Raw genomic sequence first — 20047 nt, 5'->3', positions numbered from 1 at the left:
ACATCCCGCGCTTGCGTTCGAGCACAGCAGCAGGAGGTGCTGCTGGTGGTGGGTCCCCTCCTTTCCCCACTCACACCCAGACACCCGTTCCTGCCACCCCCAGAGTGTTTTAAAACCACACAACCATGTTGCTGACGGTCACGCCAAGAGGGTCAGACAGAAAAGGTCCCCTCGTGCTCCCAGGCCTCTATCACAGTGTTAGCGTTTGCCTTCTTAAAGCTTCACTAAATGCCCATAATGCTGTTGCGGGGGTGGAGGTACAGAGTCTCTCTCATCCAGACACTGTCCAGTGCCTGAAGCAGTGCCTGGGACCCCATGGTTACTGTGAGGCATATGTAACATTAGCCTGAAGTGATTCAACCAGCTGAATCTAAAAGGATTCCACTACTAGTTTTGTTTGCTTCTTTCAAATGTTTTGTTTTGGGAGGGAAACGGTCCAGTGAATTTTGTTTTTGTTAATTCCCTTGAGTTTGTTTGTGTTTGGTTTCCAGTACTGTGGGAAACTTAAGCTATGAGGGGGAAAAAAAAGTATTTGACATCTGAAACTTAAGAAAATGGTACAAATTGTGTTCTAATTTATAAAGCCCTTTGTTGACAAAAGAGTTTAACTGATATGGTTTATTATATAGAAGGTATTGTGACTTTAAAAAAAAATGATACAATAAAATCAGCAAAAATGCCTAACAGTAATTTATATCTTGTTTTGACAATATCTGCAAATTTTGTTAACAAAAAGTTTAAGAATCTCATTCTGCAGTTCATTTTGGAAGGTGCATCTGTTCAGCTGTGGCTACCTCGTGTATCTCTTATGTCTCACAATTTCGCCCTTATAACACTTACAGTCCCCTTAAAATGTGTTAAAACCAGTTTTGAAATCCTCATACATAAGTTTAAGATTTCGAAAAGGATAGCTTGTTTTTCAGCATTTTGTCATGGTTTAAGTTCTTATCTTCATGAGTCCACCTGCCCCCTGCTTGAAGTTGCTCTTCCCTGCAGCAGGGCTGGCAGACTGAAGTATGTGCCCTGTTTTAGCCACTCTTGTGCAAAGTGTTTTAGTTTAAACTCACCTTTATTAGCAGTTCAGTGTAAGCCATTGGACTTTGGATTGAAATAGGTCAGTTGTGGGCTTGTGTTCTCTCAGTCCCTCTGGGGAAGAATAAAGGTAAGTAGGCAGTAATTTTTGGCAGAACAGTACGAAACAGGAGGTAGTGCATGAAATTGCTGTAGGTGTGTGCTAAGCAAAGTTAAGTTGTTGCCATTGTCAGTTACAGCAAATCGTATATGTGAAGAGAACATATTATATGCCAGGGCATGGGTACTTAGTCTTCAGTTTCTTTGCTGCCATAAAATGTTGGAACCAGTGTATTAAAGATAATTACTGTTTTTAGGAAGTCCTACTTTATTAATCTTTCTGTTTGCCTTAATGTGCCTGGCCTTTGTTTTATTCAGATACATTCCAAATAGCAGGACAAACGCTCTTTCTTGAGCATTGCTTTGTATTGCTTCAGTGTGAATAACTTTCATGAGAATAGAATGTGAAATAGAATGTGAAATTAATGTTGTTCCCAGTTACAGAAGACTATTAGTTTGTAGAATATCCAGTAGTTATTAACTAATACTTGTAAACTGAGTGTGAGAAACAACAGAAAGTTGTGGTTATTGCCATAAGTTGTTCACGCTCTCTATAGAACACTTATTAATACAGCATTTTATAAGAAAGTGAATGCAGTGTGTATTGCTGTTTTTCAATTAAATGCATGTTTTAAAAATATCTTTTAATGGTCAGAGTTTAAGTATGAGCTCTTCTGTCCCACTGATGTGGCATGTTTATGTTACCATCAATCATTTGTAGCCTTTTTCTCCAAAACTGCCAAGTTCAGTTAATTTTCAGATGAAACTGTGCCTAAGAATATGATAAAATATGTTAACATTTTAATAGTTTGATTACTCTTCATTTCCCCCACTTCTCTTAGCACAGTCTGTTGTTGTCCACATAACCTAGTCTTTTTGTGGTGCCATGAGTTAAAACATGTACATGCTCAGTTTCTGCATTTCACCTAAAAAGCAACAGGTTCTTAAAGGGTGCTAACTTAGTAACCTGTCTGAATTATCATAAGGTCACACAAGTGCAGCGTTTCTGAAAAAAACTGTGCTTAAACTGTGTCTACATCAGCTTCCTGATCTGTTATGTGAAGGAAGATGAAGGCACTTTTCAAAGAGGATGGTGATACCACTGAAGGAGAAGCAGTGTTAGCCTTTAAAAGGCATCGTGAAGTCCTAATGAAGTAGTGGAAAAGTAATACTGATTATGGGTGGTACACTGGTGCTATTAGAAATTGCACGTGAGAATACAGAAAAATAATCAAACCCTTGGGCCCATTGCAGTTATTGTAAGTCCCGTTGATTTCAGTGGGAGCAGAGCAAATGTGGCTTGTCAGTTACAGGCCTGATGGAAATGCTCACAAGGAGGTCTAGGTTGTAAACTGTCAGAGTGGCCCTCAGTTTTTTCCTCTTTCTCACAGGGATAGGACCTTAATTAAAGGAGTCTAGGACCTAATTCTGGTTTTATGTTGATATTGAATAAACGGGCTTCATAGAATACTGCAGAGTTAGGAGGAAAAAAACCTACCTGTTCTTATTTTTAGTTTATAAACCTGTGCACACTTAGTAGTTACTTGTAGTCCTTTGTGTGCTTAGCTTTTTTTTTTAATTTTGGTGTTTGCAGAATGCATGTGAATTTACATCAAATAAGTGGGATATTTTTTGATTTTATTTTTTTTCTTTGCCATGCCTTTGCAGCTCAAGACAAAAGGAAGGAGGAACATACTAAAATGTCACCTGAAGTTGCCTTGAACAGAATTTCTCCAGCGCTCTCTCCCTTCATTTCCAGTGTGGTCAGAAATGGAAAAGTAGGATTGGATGCTACTAATTGTTTACGGATTACAGACTTGAAATCTGGGTGAGTTCCTTGTCCAAGAAGAATACCCAGCCCCTCACAGTTGAGATGTCTTTTCAGAACTGGATTTTATTAAGTTCATGTGCATTTAAGCTCTTTGAATATAGCTGGAGCTGACATGCCAGCTACATTACTTTTTGTCTTACTCCCATTTTGTAGTTTGGGAGACTTAATTTGTCATATTGTTGGCAATAATAATCTTGTTAAAACACTTTCATTGCTGCCACTTGATAGTGCTGGTTTTCAGCATGGAGACAGTTATAAACATTTTTCCCTGTTGTTTACCACTTGCTTACTCGATCTTCTCTGTAAATTAAAAATTGAAGATAAATTGGTGTGACCTTATCTGTAGCTATGAATGTGTCAAAACTGAAAAAATCCCCAACCCTTTTCTTTTATCTGACCTCCCTCAAGTTCAGTATATCAACTGGCTATAGTGCCAAGTGTTTGAAATAGGCCAAGCTCCTTCTTTTATTTTTAATTCTAGAAGGGTTTAGATTAGTTTACAAGTTGTGATAAAATTTTGGGATTCAAAAAAGATGAAGAGACTTGGGTGTGTCTCTGTGTGTCTCTGTGAATAGTACACTGGAAGAGTAAAATGCTTAAAGTAGATTTTACTTTGCATAGGGGAGACTCCCAAGGTGGCTGATAAAAGAGAACGTGAGATAAGACATGTCAGAAATTGCTTTATTCTTTTAGAGTTGAGCATCTAATAGCACCTATTGATTCAGGTATTTATTTTGATACTGGAGCTCAGAGCCTGAAATTACTTTTGCTTAAGGTGTCCAAGTCACATGTTTTGTACAAACTATTGCTTTGTGTATGATTTCAAATGATAGCTAATGCAATCATTGGTCTTTAGGTCTTGAGAACCACCACAAACCACTGTTGTTAAATATTTAGTTCTGCTGAAAACTGTTTATTATGCTCCTGTAGGCTGTTTTATTATGGTTCCATGGAGAGCTTGGGAGGTGCTTTTCTGGTGGTTATAATGCCTTTTCAGGAAGGAGGCTTGAATTCTAGGGTTAGTTTGAAAGCAACCACTCGCTCCCTTTAAGGTGCTGTGACAGAGTACAGATTTACTTGGAGGTCTAAGAAGCCATGACTTTGTTATTAGTGTTGACTGGATTGACATTTAGGCTTGCAAATTATGTAAGATGGGCTGGGCAGTTCTGCATCTGCTGTTGTCATTTCATGCTTGCTTACTGTTGAGCTAGTCTTCTAGGAAGGTTGAGATGGGAGCTATTGAAATCTGAGAGGAAGGAATACAAAGAAAGTAGAGAGAAAACACACCTGTAGTTGGTGGTAACAGTATCAGTTTGTTGGGAGTTTTGATCTCTGCCCACTGAATGCTTATGCTGCCTGCCTTTCTTTAAATGAATAGATTGAAATAACAAAAAGCAGTATTTTCTAGCTGACTCTTTTCAGCGGTACTTTTAAAAGGTGTCTAACATTTTTGGCCGATGATCTTACCAAGAAATCTTACTTTTGTCATATCCTGAATGTTTTCCAAGACTTTATTCTTTAAAAACTAAAAGCTGCCACCAGCTGCGTCTGTCACCCAAACCCAGTGATTCAAATTGTATAGTCACTGTGTTGAACGTGGAGTTTATGCACAAATAAAGCACCTGACAGAGATTGTCTCATACCTTGTTTAAAGACATAGGCTCAGCTGTATGCATGTGTTAGCAATATTGCTCTTTCTGGTTCTGGAACATAGAAATGAACCTCATTTTTGTGTTGGGGCTTTGTTTGGCTTGAGATTATTATGAGATGGAGTTGGGATACTCAAGATTCTGCATTTAATTGAGAATTATTTTTGAAGGGCGTTTTTTTGGTACAGCTAAGTTACTTAAAAACATTATTTTAAACAGGATTTATTAGCGATTGCTTGAAATTTCTTTGAAATGGAAATTTCATGCATATGTGTTTTTAGGAAAGATTTTTGTTGTTTGTTACAAATAATTCATTGTTAGCTTATTTGTGAGAGTAAGTTTTGAATTTATGCATCAGGGTGGAAATGCAGAGTTCTTGTGATTTAGTGTCTTATGATGTCGCTGAACAGGTAAGCAGTGTAAAATTACTTAACATAAGATGGATGCATCACAGTATTAGAGGGAAGTCCTTTCCATAGTTGAAGATCTAGTTCAGTGGTCTTTAACCCTAGTTTAGGTTGTGTACTAGATTGAGTCTATTACAGAACGTGCAGCTATTTTGTGCTTTAACTGTTGTGTTGTGTGGAAGGTTTTTAAGAATAAATAAATACAATCTTACTGTAACCTTTAAAATGTTAAAATATTTAGGGTCAACATCTCAGTAGCTATAAACTGTGAAAACAGAAGTACCTGTAAGCTTTTGGGTCAAGGATCTGCCAGCCGCGTGGCTGCTCCACTGTCATGTACCACACTGTTGTTCTTATAGAGAATTAGGAGGTACCGTTCCCTGACAAACCAGTGCTTTACAATATATAATGAAACAAAATGTCCAGGCTGATGATCCATGCATTCTCATTTCTCAGGTTTTAGAAACTGGAACTGTGGTTAACAGGGATTAATGGTAGCATATTGAATACAGTAGTATCTCTAAGGCCTTGCCCATTCATAGCCTTGGTTTTGACATTCTCAAAAGTGGAAAGAATTCCCTTTTTATTTCACCAGTACAAGATCAAGTTCCAGGTTTTAGCCTATCATGTCAGTAGATTTTGATTTGCAAATGGCAAACATATTAAGTCTATAATTATTTCAAAAGTCAAATCATATGTCAGATGGTTTTAGTAAGGAACTTGTTTTGTACTTATTCTGACTTATTGCTGAGACTGACAACTTAGTTTTGTTGTGTATTAAAGAGCTGATGTTAGATCAAGAGTATGAAGTATGATGATATGTTAATTTGCTTTGCTTGCAAGTGTGGGAGGGAAATATGTCATAGTAAGGAAATCCTATTGTTTTGCAGTCTTTGAGTATGTAAATGTTTTATAATAATATGTTACAGTTCCATAATGTCTGTGTGTTTCACAAACTTATTAGACAGTACCAGTCTCATCAGACACTTACATACATTTACATGTATGAGTAGGATATTCAGGACCAAGTCCTATTTATAGGATTTATATGGCCACTGTTGATGCAGAGTGAGTGAGGGAATGTGAGTGCCCCTGAACTGAAATCAGCAATATGGCATGGAAAGGAAGAAGGAAGCTCTTCAACAGAAATAGTAATAAAAAGTTAGGTGGCCAAGTCTCCTTGTAAAAATGGCTCCACAGTGAACAAAAGTAGAACTGTAGTGTTAAGTTGCATCTAAAATATAGCACCTGTAGCAACATTGATTCCAATGATAAGAAAACCCTGGCAGGCATCTCTCTTGCATTCGTAAAAGACCTTCTTTGAGATGACAGAGTGGATCAAAGCATTTTGAAGTCTTGCATAGGATATTACTTTGTTCTAGACCCAAAGAAAATACTGCTGCCAATTGAGTCAATGCCATATATTGTATCATTCAGTTAATCTCCACTGGTGTCTCTTTGAAATAATGACCCATCTTAATTAGATATTTAAATCTACTCATAACCAACTGAACTGTGGCTCAGGCATTTCTCCTAGCATTTACACATATAATCATGGGAAAGATGTTGAATAGGGAAAAGTGATTATTATGTAGATTTAGAAATAGAGGACATTTTCCTATGTGAAGGGTGTTTAATTGTTGTATAATGTAGAATCCAGTTATTTAAGGGACTGCTGCTTTTCCTATGGTGCGTTTCAAGACTGAAAAACATCGATGTGGTGGTCATTGCCTTTGAGAACTCTTTTTTTCCCTACAGCTGTTCGTCAGGGCCCATGCTTGAGCTTCAAATTATGCTGCAAGCCTATTCTTACTCAACAAACTTGATTTTGTTTTTTAAATTACTTTGATGTGTTCCACCAGGCAAAATTTCAAAATTAATGCAGTGATTTAAAGCTGCATATATTAGGATTCCATTTTTTTTTAGATATCCACTCATAACGAAATTTTAAATTCCATACTTATTTGGTTATACTTATTCCATACTTATGAGGAGATTAATTGGGGAATTTTTATATAACTGGTTTGTAGTAAACCATGTTGATGTTGGTATTCTGTTCTTTGCACCTGTCTGATTTGCTATTGATTTCTGTCTCTCTGCTTGATGCTGAACTATGTGTAGAATTAGTTATGATCCTGAAAGAAACATGTATGAAGAGTGGTCAAAAGAATGTAATTCTCTCTGGAGTAGATTTTAACATACAAAATCACTGTGAAGCTGTAATAAGATATTTATAACTTTATTACCCTGCTTCCTAGTGAGCAATGATGATTTGTTTTTTTGTGTTATCAAGCAGACTGCAATATGCTTTGGTATTTCCCTTTCTTTTGGGCATTTCCCTTTTTAAAGTAAATATGCATTTTTATGTGAGTAATGTTGGGCTTAGCTGTGAAATACTATTACAGTACTGTTGCAGTTATTTAGAGCTTTTGCTTGATCTTTTGCTTTCATTTAATTTAAATTGAAAGATTCTACTTCAGTTACTTGAGTATGGTTCACATGCATCACTCACACTGGTGTTTATAGCTAGATTTTTTTAACGTAGATTTTGTTTATGTATGAAGTTTAATGAATCTGACTCTTCTGAACACAATTATTGTGAAATACTGTTTTATAAAGTAACTGTGTTTTGCTTAAAATGTGTACTTGAAAGGACATGGCAGTTTCTAGAAGTATGGCCTTATGAGTCCTTTAGTCCTTAGCAATATTGGATAAGTTGTAATCTATTACTTTTTCACAGAGTAGATCGTTTCATTCCAGTTTCTGATAACAAATAAATTTTTTCACTGTGTAGAATCTTTCTACTGGAAGCTTGTCATTCAAGTAAAATTTAAAAGGCTGAAGCTCTGATGGGACACTTTGAGAGAGCTGGTACTGTGGAGCAGCGCTTGGAATTCAAACAGCAATTTTAATGTGCTGGTCCAGAAAGACTGACTGTCTCCAAGGTTGTGCTCTCTTGCATTTGTTTCTGAATGTTGAGAAAATAAAGGCAAAATGTCAGTCTTATAAAAGATCTAAGCTTAGGGTATACATTTGGTAATGGTTTTCTAAATATTCTCCACAAAGTCTAGCATTCATTTTACGCCAGTTTCAAACAAGGTGCTTGAAGTCTTTCAGAAAAAAACACACCTGTTTGCCAGTTTCAAGTGCTATGAGTAAAGAAAGGATTTTAAGAAGTAAGGGTAACATTATATAATTGAAGTAACTTGGGCTCTCGTTTGAAAACCTACATACATTTTCCTGAGATTTTTCAATTTGAATACTGCACAGTATGACTTTGCTGGTATTTTTGGATTGGGACAGTGAGTAACTTCCTCTTGTCTGACCTTGAAAAAAGTGAATGTCATGGCTACCAGGTTTTTTATGCTTTAATAAAAATGAGAAGAAACTACTTGATACAGGAGGCAACTGTTTCTTTTCTAATTTATTTAAAGAAAGCATCACATGATGTAATATTAATAAGTGTGCCAAATGCTGTTGGAACAATGTACCTTAACAAGGTGTTTAAATGTGTGGTTTTGCTATCTGTGTCTTGGAAGTTCATTGAAAAACTGGGCTTCTGTTATTGTAGGTTTCTGTCCAGGTCTTTCTTCTGTTGTAGCGGATGTCTGTCTTGCTTCTTTGTGTTGTGCGTCACTGCAGGAGAAAAAAATTCTTGAGACTTCATTTTTTGTTGTAAAGACAGCTAAAAATCTAATAATTGGTACCTGCTCCAATTTCTTTGTTTTCAAACTGTTGCATCACACGGATGCAGCATTTGTTTAATGTGACCTGGACAGATTCCTAGCATACCATGCATCTTGGTTGTGTATTACATTTCACCAGAAGATGAGAAAAACTGGCTTTTAATTTTTTATTCTTCTGCATAGTAGAGAAGTGTATATTCTTGGATAACTGGCTGGTAAATTCTTCCAGCCTTACATATGCAATCATACTTCTTGTGTGCCTGACTCTCATATGCTATGTGCATACATGGCACAACATTAAGTAGCTAATGTACACTTGTGATGAGGCTGAAGCAAAATATCACAATTTTTAGGGTTTAGGGCCTTTAAAAACATAGCAGATGATCAGAGTCTTTGTCTTGACAGACTGGTATGCAGTAGTGTTGAAGATCTGATTCTGCTACAGTTATTTTACAACCAACAGAAATCCATGGGAATACTTCTGTAAACTACTTCTGACTACTTCTGTGAGTCAGTGATAATAATTGAAGAAGAAAATAATTAATTTTTTTAAACAGTATCTGACACTATTTTCTAGCTACACAGTTATTCTATAACAGTGTGGGAAATAAACTGTGCAGGTCTTTTTTTCTAATGCATTGATCACTGTGTAAGTCTGATTAAAGAATTGAAAGGGAATTTTCATTGTTGTAAGAGTATCTTTTGTTGGCACTTAGGTTGACATCTCTTCATTGCTGCTCTTTTAAATGAATCCTTATAAATGCTTTGGGACCTCATGAGCCATCAGTCATGGTGCTCTTTCTTTTGGCTGATGACAGAATGAATTTTTTCTGACTGTTTGGATAACTCTGCCCATCACTGAATTTACAGTGTACATTTAATGTCTCAAATTCAGTTGGAAGCAGAATTATGCTACCAATGCAATGCTATGCCTGAGTTACTTTAATCTGTTTCTTGAGGTACGTAGCTTGGGCATTTACTTGGCACTGCACTGCCCAGTGTAGACATATCTCAAAGCAACTATTCTTTAGCTGAAAGTGAGCTTCTGAAAAGAATACTTAGAGCTGTAGGTATAAACCAACAGCGTTTGGTTTGCTCCTGAAGTTGATGTTTTTATTGAAGATACTAAATTCTGTCCATAAGGTAAACCCGTTAACTAATCTATAGCAAAGTAAAAGTTGATAAAAGGGAACATACTTAGTTTGTCTTTCCTGAGAGAAGGGAATCAATGTGTTTGAGACAAACCACTCCACAGTGTAGGCCACAGGTTCTTTTCTTTGTAATCTCTGGTATATGGCTGAAAGAGCAAAATTAGACCACTAAGACTGAGTATTTTTAATATTGTAAGTTAAAAGAATCCCAATGAAATTGAGTTATGTAAAGGAAATTGCAGGATTCCATTATGGTAAAGAGACAAAAAAAGTCAAATATAAAACCCTCTAAACTTACATTTTCCAAAAAAATATCCACCTCAGATTCCTAAGCATCACTGAAATAATATTTTTAAACCAAAAATATGATAGAGTATTGATTGCTCTGTTTTAGATGGTCAGTTCTTTTTTCACCAGAAAAGCTTGTTTGGATTGTTCTTGTTTATAGTTAGAGGAGAACAAGGAGAGGTGAGGGGTTCTTGAGCCGTATTTCCTTGAGCAAATGTAACTATGCAACTGTGTGGAGCTTGTTTTCTGCAGGTGCAATTCCACATAGTGGAATTAGTGGTCTGTTGCAATTTTAGCTATGATTTTCCTTTACCTTTGATCTTTTTAGTCTATTGTATATCTTTAATGTTGTAATTAATCTAAAATAATTCTAGATATAGGAGAACTACTGATATTTGTATTTAGGTGTTATCTTTTCATAGGCTTTCTGCTCTATCTCCAGTCTTGTAGGTTTTTTTTTTAAATGTACACAATTTGAAGTTGACCTTTTGAATGTGTGTGTGACTGCAAGCTATAGAGATACATTCTAAATGTGGTGATCCTTGCTTGACCTAACTTTCATATCTGAAGAACCAAATTCATGGTTGTTATATTAACATAAATTTCTTCTGAGAGTGTATAAGATTAGGAAATCAAACAATTAGAGATCTGTGACCAGAAAGCTCTAAAACTCTGCAATTAGAAGAAAATTTTAAAAAGGAAATGTGGAAAGACATAGGATCACCAGACCCCTCCTAATATGCATAGAATCATGGAATGATTTGGCTTGGAAGGTCATCACCTTAAAGGTCATCTAATTCCAACCCCCTGTCATGGGCGGGGATGCCACCCATCTGTTGTTTAGTTGGTTTCTTAAAGGGAGAAAAATATATAAACATGGACTATCCTTTTAGTCCCTGTGTTATTTTCCCGATTCACTGTATTTTCCAATAACTCAAACAGTTCTTTGGTGTGAAATAAATTACTTTGAAAATAGGTTGGGAGCCTTTATGGTTACTACAGCCAGCATTGTGAGCAATGCAAAATGACTTATTAGAGCTGACGTTTATAATAGCTCAGCTTTTGTGACTTGCTCCGTGAATATGCTCTTTCTGTGGGCACTGAAAGGATATGAAACTTCAGGTGGTTGACTGTAATTTTATACTTGGTGAAGAATGGTTCTCTTTTAGAGTAATTTAAAAGTAGAAATGTTCCCTGTCTGATTTTTCTTTTTTTCTTCAGAAATTCGATTCACATTAGTGAACAGTAGAAACAGAACATATGACTTATTAGGTTCTAACTGGTTGCAGAGTAATAGATAATCAAATGGCAGTTGTGAAAATATGAAACAGGATTTGAGTCTGTCAGGAGGGGAGGGAAATGAAGTAAATCCAAAGGATGCATCTGCCACTCCCTCATACTCTTCTCTAAAAATTTGCTTGAGTTCCAAGGCTTTGGGGTACAGCTGGTCTTACAGTATAATGAAGTAGTGACTTTTCCTTGCCTGAACGTGTGACAGAAGGGTAGTTTATGATACTGTGAATTCACTAGTTTATTTACCTAAACATACTCTACTGGAGTGTATGTTATTAGCATTATTTCATTGTAATTGTCTTTATTTCTGTTCATTTTTTGATCATTCATTAAAATTTCCATTTTACGTTTCTATTTTATACTTTTGGGGAGTGTGTGTGTGCCATATGTAGTTTTTAAAAGAATTCTGTGCAATTATCAGAGTATAAAAGATCTTACTTACAAAGGAAGTCAGTTTGATTATCAGCAATGTTTTCAAGTACGTTTGTAAAGTATCTTTTGTTGAAAACTTCCCTTTGTCAATTCTTAATAATTTTTCTTAATTAGTATCATAATTAGCTCCCTGAGACTCAATAATAATGAGCTCCCACCCTAACTGTAACGACTCTATGAATGGAAACTTTTGAGATAGTCTGTTATTCAGAGCTTTTCTTTCGAGCGCACTTGCAATTACAATAGATGTGGTGCAACATGTTTCTTTTTGTGGTGGCCCTTTCCAACCTGTCCTGCTATGGTGGCTGGAAAAGAGCTCTTCCAAATTCAGCCTTTGTAGGCTAAATGAGCAGGGAGTTTGACTTGGAAAAAATAAAACATCAGAGTCATACGTGGGATTTATGTATTTTAATTTAATATAGAAGTTCTCTGAGATGATTTAAAAACGTATTTTTATCATCCTGTGTTTCCCTCACAGAGGCTGGACTGAACATCTGTCTCCAGCAGAGGCAGCCATACTGTGGGAGATGCAGAACTCCTGCCACAAGACTGGGGAAGCTGTGAAGGAGATTTGCAGTTCTAGAAAAGGCCCCTGCCTGTGACATCTGCTTTGGCAAACTGTCACTCATATGAAGAAAATTACGTTTTCTGTTAATATACAGCTGCAATATTTGTTTTACTACAGATAGTAGTCACTCGATGATTTTGTGTAGTGTTTCTATTGAAAGCAGGTTGCTGGCACTGATTTTAAATAGTTATTTGAACTTTACTTTTAAAAAATGCAAATCTGTCTGTGGGTACAGAAGGGAAGTGAGTGGTTGTTTTTCTAGGATATGTGTTCTGCCTGTTTTCTAAAAATTCCAGTTAGTGTGATGAGCTTCATATAAGAAAACTTAAATATATGTAAAGGAAAATCAGCACTTACAGTAGATGACGGTTTTATTGAGGATATGGTTTACGTATCTGGAGACACCTTGGAATTTCCCAGATGATAACTATGGATTGAAATGCTGTTGCAGTTACAGAATATCACCTGTACTAACAGGATTCAAAACCAACATCATCTGTTTGCAGTACCAAAAGAAGTCTTTGTCTGTAGTTTAATTTTATATTAAGTTTGAAGAAACCAGATAGGGTACAAGGGATATTTTTTAAAACAGTGGATTTAATTGGAAAGTTCTTTGAATAATTATCAATTGACTTTCAGATTTTAATGTTTTAATTAAAAGATGCATGTAAGTAGTGATTACTCAAAATGTAACTGGATTTTTATTTTCCAAAAGCAGTGGTGTGTTGTTTAAGTGCAAGTCTCTCTCTCTCATATGTGTGATACATATCTCTGTATAAAGAAGGGGAACTGAAGATGAAAATTGATTGACTAGACTATCTCTCCCATTTCAAATTTTGCCCAATTGACAGAATTTTGGTTGGATCTGTTTGTTTTCATCAGCAGCTGCTCAGTTCTCTTCTTGTGTATTTACAGGCTTCTGGGAGCCTCTTAAGCTTTGAGCACTGCTGCAGGGAGCTGCAGCATGATGCAGGTTTTCACCATCAGTGTCAACTCTCTAAAACATGATTTTCACCATTTTTCTGTTTCCTGATCCTTGCAAAAAACCTGTCACCTGCTGGCCTTCCTTCTACTCTCCTCCCTCCTCCATACACTTTAATTTTTCTTAATGCCTCTGTACATGACTTACCCATCTGTTGTGAATTCTGCAATTAATTCTTAATTAAATGGGATGAAATACTGTGTCTTCAAAGAACACTGGAGCAGATTTCCATCTACAAAAATTGGAGGAAAGAGGAATCTGTAGGCATAGACAAAGGCTGTTCTACTGGAGTTTCACATTAAGGTGTTTTTCTTTATCAAATGCCACATCAGAGTTTTGGGTGGAGTTTTGAGTTTGCTGCCTCTTATTAGTAACAAACAATGAACCTATCTTTGCCTCTGAGTTATATTTGACTCTTGCTGACAAAACCTTCAGCCTCTAACCCTCTAATTGAACTGTGTCTTGTCATTCCTAAAATAATACTCATTCTTCTTTAGCCTCTTGCATTATGAAAGGAATCTGACCTCCTTTTTCCTTAACGATATCTTTATAGGATATATGTAACAGTATATATAGGAGCAACTGGAAACAGATCCTAGGTGTATTGTGAAGGATTGGGAATACAGTCAGTGGTCACAAATGACTTTGTGGTGTTGCTTTTTATTTGTGAGTGTGTTGTTTTTAGTACTGTTCTCCATCAGGGTATCTCTTAGTGTGAAGCTTTCTTGGCTCTTATACCAGCAGCCTGGTGAGCAAATAAAAGTTGTCTGTTATCCAAAAAAGTACTGATCCTCCAGAATGGCAAGCATAGCAGCATAAGCACCATAAGATTAAAGAAGCTTTTGCATCTCTGACTATTCTGGTTAGACAGTCTCAGTATTAAGTTCCTGAAATTATAGAGGCTAAATTTCTTAGTCTAATTTTACTTTGCTGTTGTACAGCCAAGTTCATTGATGATTTGTCTTCAGATGGTAAAGGCAGTAAAGCTTCTCTATGATCTGTCAAAGAAGAATGACTGAACACATTGCATACTTTATAATCAGGGAATTTGATAGTCATCAAATAAATCTGACGTGACTGTTGGGGCTTATACCTATATCACAAATTAAAATAAGAATAAAAAGGAGATTGCTCGTTTTTCAGTAGAGCTACCTCTGATGGCATTTCTGGGTGTTTGCTATACTTTTATGTGGTTGTAAGCAGTGGATTTTAGGAGTGGTATCAAAAACAAGCCTCTTACTGGAATTTTGGGATATAAAGAGGAATTTTGGGATATAAAGGATTTGGAGAGGGGTGTTGATGAGTTTGTTTGGTTGGTTTTTTAAAGTCTTTGGGTAGAATAACCACTCATCTCCTGACTTTAAGGATTAAGGTGGTAAACACTTGTGCTCTTGTTTCTTTGTGACCCCTTCATTTGGCACAGAAGATAATTTTGGATAAGATCTTACCAGAGCCCAAATGATTTAAAACTGCTTGTCTTGTGAATGCTTTCAAGTGGTGGTTTTAGAAGACTAGTTGGTAGAAAGACCAGGTTGAAATCTAAGGTTATCAGAGTCTTCCTTTATCATCGTGGCTTCAGACCTGTAAAATATCAAAGTGGCTTTGTTTTTTTTAGTTTAAACAAAACAGAAGAAGTATCAGTTCAAAATATTTAATCACAAATACATTGGTGTAAGAGAAAACCTCGCTGTTAAACTCAAGTAGAACTGCATTTCTAAATCAGGCAGAATTAATTTTGAAAAGAAACACAACAAATCTTGTACTATACCTATCATTATAGGCTGATGCTTTATTCCAAGCAGGAAAACTGAGGGACTTTCCTGATTTTTTTTTTTTTCTTGGATAATCTTTCCTGTTTATTTTTGTGAATGGTAAAGAATTCTGAACACTTTTAAGTAAGTGTCTGGTGCTAACAGTTACTTTTTCTTTGTATAAGAACTGGTTTAGTTTTATTCACTATGAAAGAAATCTTTTCCTAATAGGTCACAGACAATCCCAACTGTAAGGTGCATCAAACACTCAAAAACTTGTATCCTGCTTGGAATACTTATTCCATAGGGATGTAATGTATCTCAACTGAAGTTTAATCTGCTGTATTTGCTCAAGGAACTTAGCTTAAACCTACTGCAAAAGAGAAAGGTTTGTATTCAGCTGTGTTGCATGTGTATGCAATTCCATCTACCAGCTTCCAACTGTAAGTCTCAGCACAGCCCCTTTGGATAGGGCAACATGATTTTAATATCACGAATATTCCTTCATCCCAGAAACTTGTCAAGTTGATGATTCTTTGATATTTTAGTAGGGAAACCATTGTGGGAGATCTTGTGGTATAGCATTAATCATCTTATGAAGACTAAGACATATCCCTGCTCTGAGCATGAGAGAATTAATTCTTGCTTCCGTGGCTTTCCTGTGTAAAATATTGATTATTTAGATGAAGAGATACAAACCAGTGTAATATTTTTCCATGACTAAAGAGGGAGATAAGACATCCATATATCATGAGAAGGAGTCAGCTTCTGAACTTAATTTTTAACACCAAGTATTATTGTTCTGTCATTCCCTGAGAAGACAGGATAACAAATAATTTTAAAGGCTTTGTTACAAGTAATTCCTTTTCAAGTGTGATGTTTATTTGGACCAGATTAAGTAAAAGGAGCACATTTTCAAAAGACAAAAGTCTCACACTTTGGAGAAGATAGAGGTCATGCTTCTGGGTCAGACGCATGTAGTTATAAGAGGTTCTTTCTGTTAAGGAAATTCAGTCAGGAGATTATGTCCATAGTCAGGCCATTGCTAGTGGCTTTCTGTTGAAATAGGGGCAGACATAGACTGCTACATGAACCAAAGTTTTGATTTTCCATAGGAGTTTCGTTCTTTTACTGTTTATACTAAAAAGAAGCTGCCTCCTTTTAAATGGATGTGTGTAAGACTTCTGCTTGGTTGCTCAGCCTGTTGCATTTATTGAAGTCTCTTGTGCAGCCCAGCCAGAGCAGTCTGGGGGGGGAGGGGGGAAGACTGTGAATACTGTCACTTTCCATCACTTCTAGACCAGTAAAATTAAAAACATCTCTAGTGCAATATAATAATATAGGAAAAGTACTTAGTATTGCTTTTAGGGACGTTTACCATTAAATCAGGCTTTTATTTTAATGTTAAAGAATATTATACTTTCTCTAAGTATTTCCAAATGGCCCATTGTGCTAAAAGAAAAGATTGTAGGGTATTTGCAGGATCAGAAATTTTTGTGTCTCTTGAAAAGCTGACAACAGTGTAATTTTGATAGTATTTGAGAAAAGTGTCTCAGACTGTGACCTGTGATACTTCAAAAGAAAATTTCATTAGATATTAACTGTTGTTGCAGAGATATTTTAGAACTTGAAAAGGTTTTTTCTTATCCTGCACTTTTTTGGGGGATTTTGGTAGGCTTCCAAAATTTGCCTTATATATGTTGTAAGCCAAAGAAATACTTGGGAAGTAGATAATAATATCTATATAGCTGTTAAATTCATTCACAACCATTAAAACACCCTCACAATGGGCACTCCCATTTTGCTGTTCTCACCTACTAAAAAACCACAACTTGGAAAAAAATTACATTCTCTTGTTTCTGTTGCACTAGGGATCCAATCTTTTATATTCTCAAACTGATTTTACTCCCAGTGAGGCTGGTGATGCTTACTGTTCTTGCTAAGCCCTACCTAGATGTAATTTAAAAATAATCAGTACAGACCATGAAATAAAAACAACCATTAAATAACAACATATTTTAGCTCTGTCTCTGTTGTCCAGCATGCTGCGTTCCCTTTCACATTTGTATCATTGACAGGTTTCATAAACATTGTTTCTTTTCCATCATCAGTCTTTCAATATAATGCAAAGTAGTATTCCAGCAAAAGAAAACCAAGTCAGTGCATTCTTCCTGGATGAAGCAAGATGTGAACTGTTTTGAAACTTGCTTTCCATTCAAGTCTGCTGTATCTGATAGTAGTTACAGAATCTCAGTTATGTTTCTGTAGATTGTTTTGCATGGTGTTCTCATAAGATGTTGCAGAAACCTTTCTAAAGTGAAGATAGGATGTGTTTCTTCCCTTTTATTTGACAGGACAGTTATATAATTTCTGTAATGAAACTGAAAAAATGCGTATTCTTGTTGAATCAGTGTAGGCTGTTGACTGCATGTGGCTCTTAATTGCATCTGTCTTAGATTCTAGGTGCACATAAGTGGTTTGCTTATGTTTTCTAGTATTTTTATGGAAACTTCATTTAAGTTAATTGTTCTGTACTTCTGTGGTTGCTTCTTTTTGCTGAAACTACGCGTGGGCACAAATTTGAATAAAAAGTGAATGTAGCTCACTGAGTAAAAACAATCTGAAGTTAGTGCATGTGATTTCCTGAACTTGCAAGTGGAAAGAGGAAAAGAGACTGTAGAGCTAGCATCCTGGAGAAATACCTCTCCAAACCATTTTGAGTTTGTGAGTGAGAATTAGGATTGCTCCTTTTGCCCCGATGCCTCCCGTGCAGTAAGACAGAGCTGCAGCAGTTACCGTGTTTTTTCTCATAAGGGGGGATCCAAAGGTAGGATCAGAATTGTTTTGTTTTCTGGCCTACCCATCTTTTTTCTTTAGAGTATGTTTATGACCCAGTACAGGTGGTTTTTGTTTCATTATATTTTCAGTGATGTGTAGTAAGAGCTCTACCAGTGATCTGATATATAACTTTAATCAAGTTATTTTACCTTTGCCTACCTTCTTATCACTCACTGTTTTTTCTAGTGTCAACCAGTATGACTTTGAGCTTTAAGTGGCTTGTAGCAATTGTGCTGGGGCTATAAAAAATTCTCAATTATACTGGACTGGCAAGAAGATTTCAGAGTTAGCAGGATCCCTAGAAACATAAAACAATGAACTTCTAAGTGCTTCCAGCATTTTTGCTCCTGGGACCTGTCATATGCACAGCAGCCCACAATGGTGAAAGATTCAGGGATGATTCCTGCCAGTGAAACAATTTGTGTCCCTACTTCTCCATTTGCAGCTGAGAGTTTCTTTTTGTTTGGGTTTTTTTGCATGCAAATATTTAGGTATATGATTTAAAAGGTGTGAAAAAGCTGGTCATCTCTGGCCTAGAAACACAGTTTTGCGGTGACTTTTCTGTTCATAAAATGCTCTCTTATCACCATGAGGCCCAACTGCTGTTTCAGTGCTCCAGATAAACTGGAGAGTCACAGATGATGTACATACACGCTCAATTGTTATATAACCTCAGCTACTTGATTATGAAGCTTGCTTACCTGAAGGCTACTGTCATGCCTTCCACAAGGGAAAAATTTAATGTTATCATAGGTGAAAAATGAGTAAATGTTGGTGTATTAAAATTAGGATTCATCCCAGTTATATGGGTGGCAAGGATAGGGAGCATGTAACTGTGTTACTGTGACATAGAGTTGGGGCCTGCAAAATTGTGTACAAAGTAGAGAACGTGATGACTTTGACTAATTGATACCATTCTAATAACACACTCAAAACAGAGCATTTTGCCTATATGTTTTCGTTATAAAATGGGAGACAGTTGGCACAGATCCTTAAATTTCTTATGCTATTGTAAGAACTGTTGATCAAAAGAGGGTGAGCCTCCTGCATCTTTCTCACCTTTTCTTCTTTCCCCGAATCATAAGGATGAGTATTTTTAGTAGTCACAACATCTTTACTATCAGTCATTTGTATCCAGTAGAATAATGTTAGTGTTTGCTGCCATCTGTAACTGCTTAGCACATTCTTCTCTTGTCTTCATTTTTAGCTGTACATCCCTGACCCCTGGACCCAGCTGTGATCGGTTTAAGCTACATATCCCTTATGCTGGAGAAACGCTCAAATGTAAGTTAAAAAGTACTGCTGTTGCATCTTGGCCTTTCTTTCACTGTTCCATATCTTGTTAAGATTTCCAGTGTGTCTAACTTTATGAGTTTTGAGATACCTATGTTGTCTTCTCTTAAAGCTTCAGCTCCAAGAACACACAACTGTGAAGAATATCTCATATTTAAGTTTACAGCCTTCCATGATAGTACAGTTTTGAAAAAATGAGTTGTAAAAGCCAAAGTCACAACCCACCCCCCTAGTATTTCTGTATGTTTCTATGTGTATTTCGAAATGTTATAACTAAGACAACCTCATGACCATTTTTAGACTCGCTTATAATTTGTATTTGCTTTGTGTTGTTTCTTTCTGTCTCTTTTAGGAAAAATTCTTTATTAAACTCCAATAAAAGATGTCATTCTGTTATTTTATTAAGTATCTTTAGACAATAACTGGTATAATTGACCAGATTAGCGAAATGCGAATTTGATTTTTCTGATTTAGTGGTATTGTTAAATCCTCCTTATGCTTAGAGGATCTGTAGATACCTAGCTCATTTACCCACTCTTAGTGTGTGTTTTGTTTGTCTTAGCTTATGTTTTGCTTCAAAGGATTAGAATAAAATTTGGTTTTGTATGTTTTTAGAATGTAAAGTTTTCTAAACACTTGAACTGCTGAAAAATGGTGGTGGTGTTTTTCGTCTCTAACAACTGAAATATGAGACAGCATGAAGAATTTCAGATGAAGTAAAATTCAAAGTCTGGCAATTAGGGCAGC

General features: G+C 36.2%; 1 protein-coding gene across 2 annotated transcripts in view; it reads left to right on the top strand.

Moving 5' to 3' along the window:
* The window catches only part of BABAM2 (BRISC and BRCA1 A complex member 2), a 167313-nt gene that overhangs the window by 661 nt on the left and 146605 nt on the right, over positions 1 to 20047 (top strand). For both annotated transcript variants that reach the window (XM_050315649.1, XM_050315648.1), the window contains exons 2-3: positions 2800 to 2959; positions 19215 to 19291. In XM_050315649.1, the coding sequence (XP_050171606.1) occupies positions 2832 to 2959; positions 19215 to 19291 (205 nt within the window). In that variant the 5' untranslated portion in view covers positions 2800 to 2831. The remainder of the gene's footprint in view (positions 1 to 2799; positions 2960 to 19214; positions 19292 to 20047) is intronic.

Source organism: Myiozetetes cayanensis, unplaced genomic scaffold, assembly GCF_022539395.1.
Source record: "Myiozetetes cayanensis isolate MyiCay16 unplaced genomic scaffold, myiCay2020 scf2-11, whole genome shotgun sequence".
Classification (NCBI taxonomy): Eukaryota; Metazoa; Chordata; class Aves; order Passeriformes; family Tyrannidae; genus Myiozetetes; species Myiozetetes cayanensis.
The sequence above is the reverse complement of the archived record's forward strand: the minus strand, read 5'-3'. Positions and strand labels throughout refer to the sequence as shown.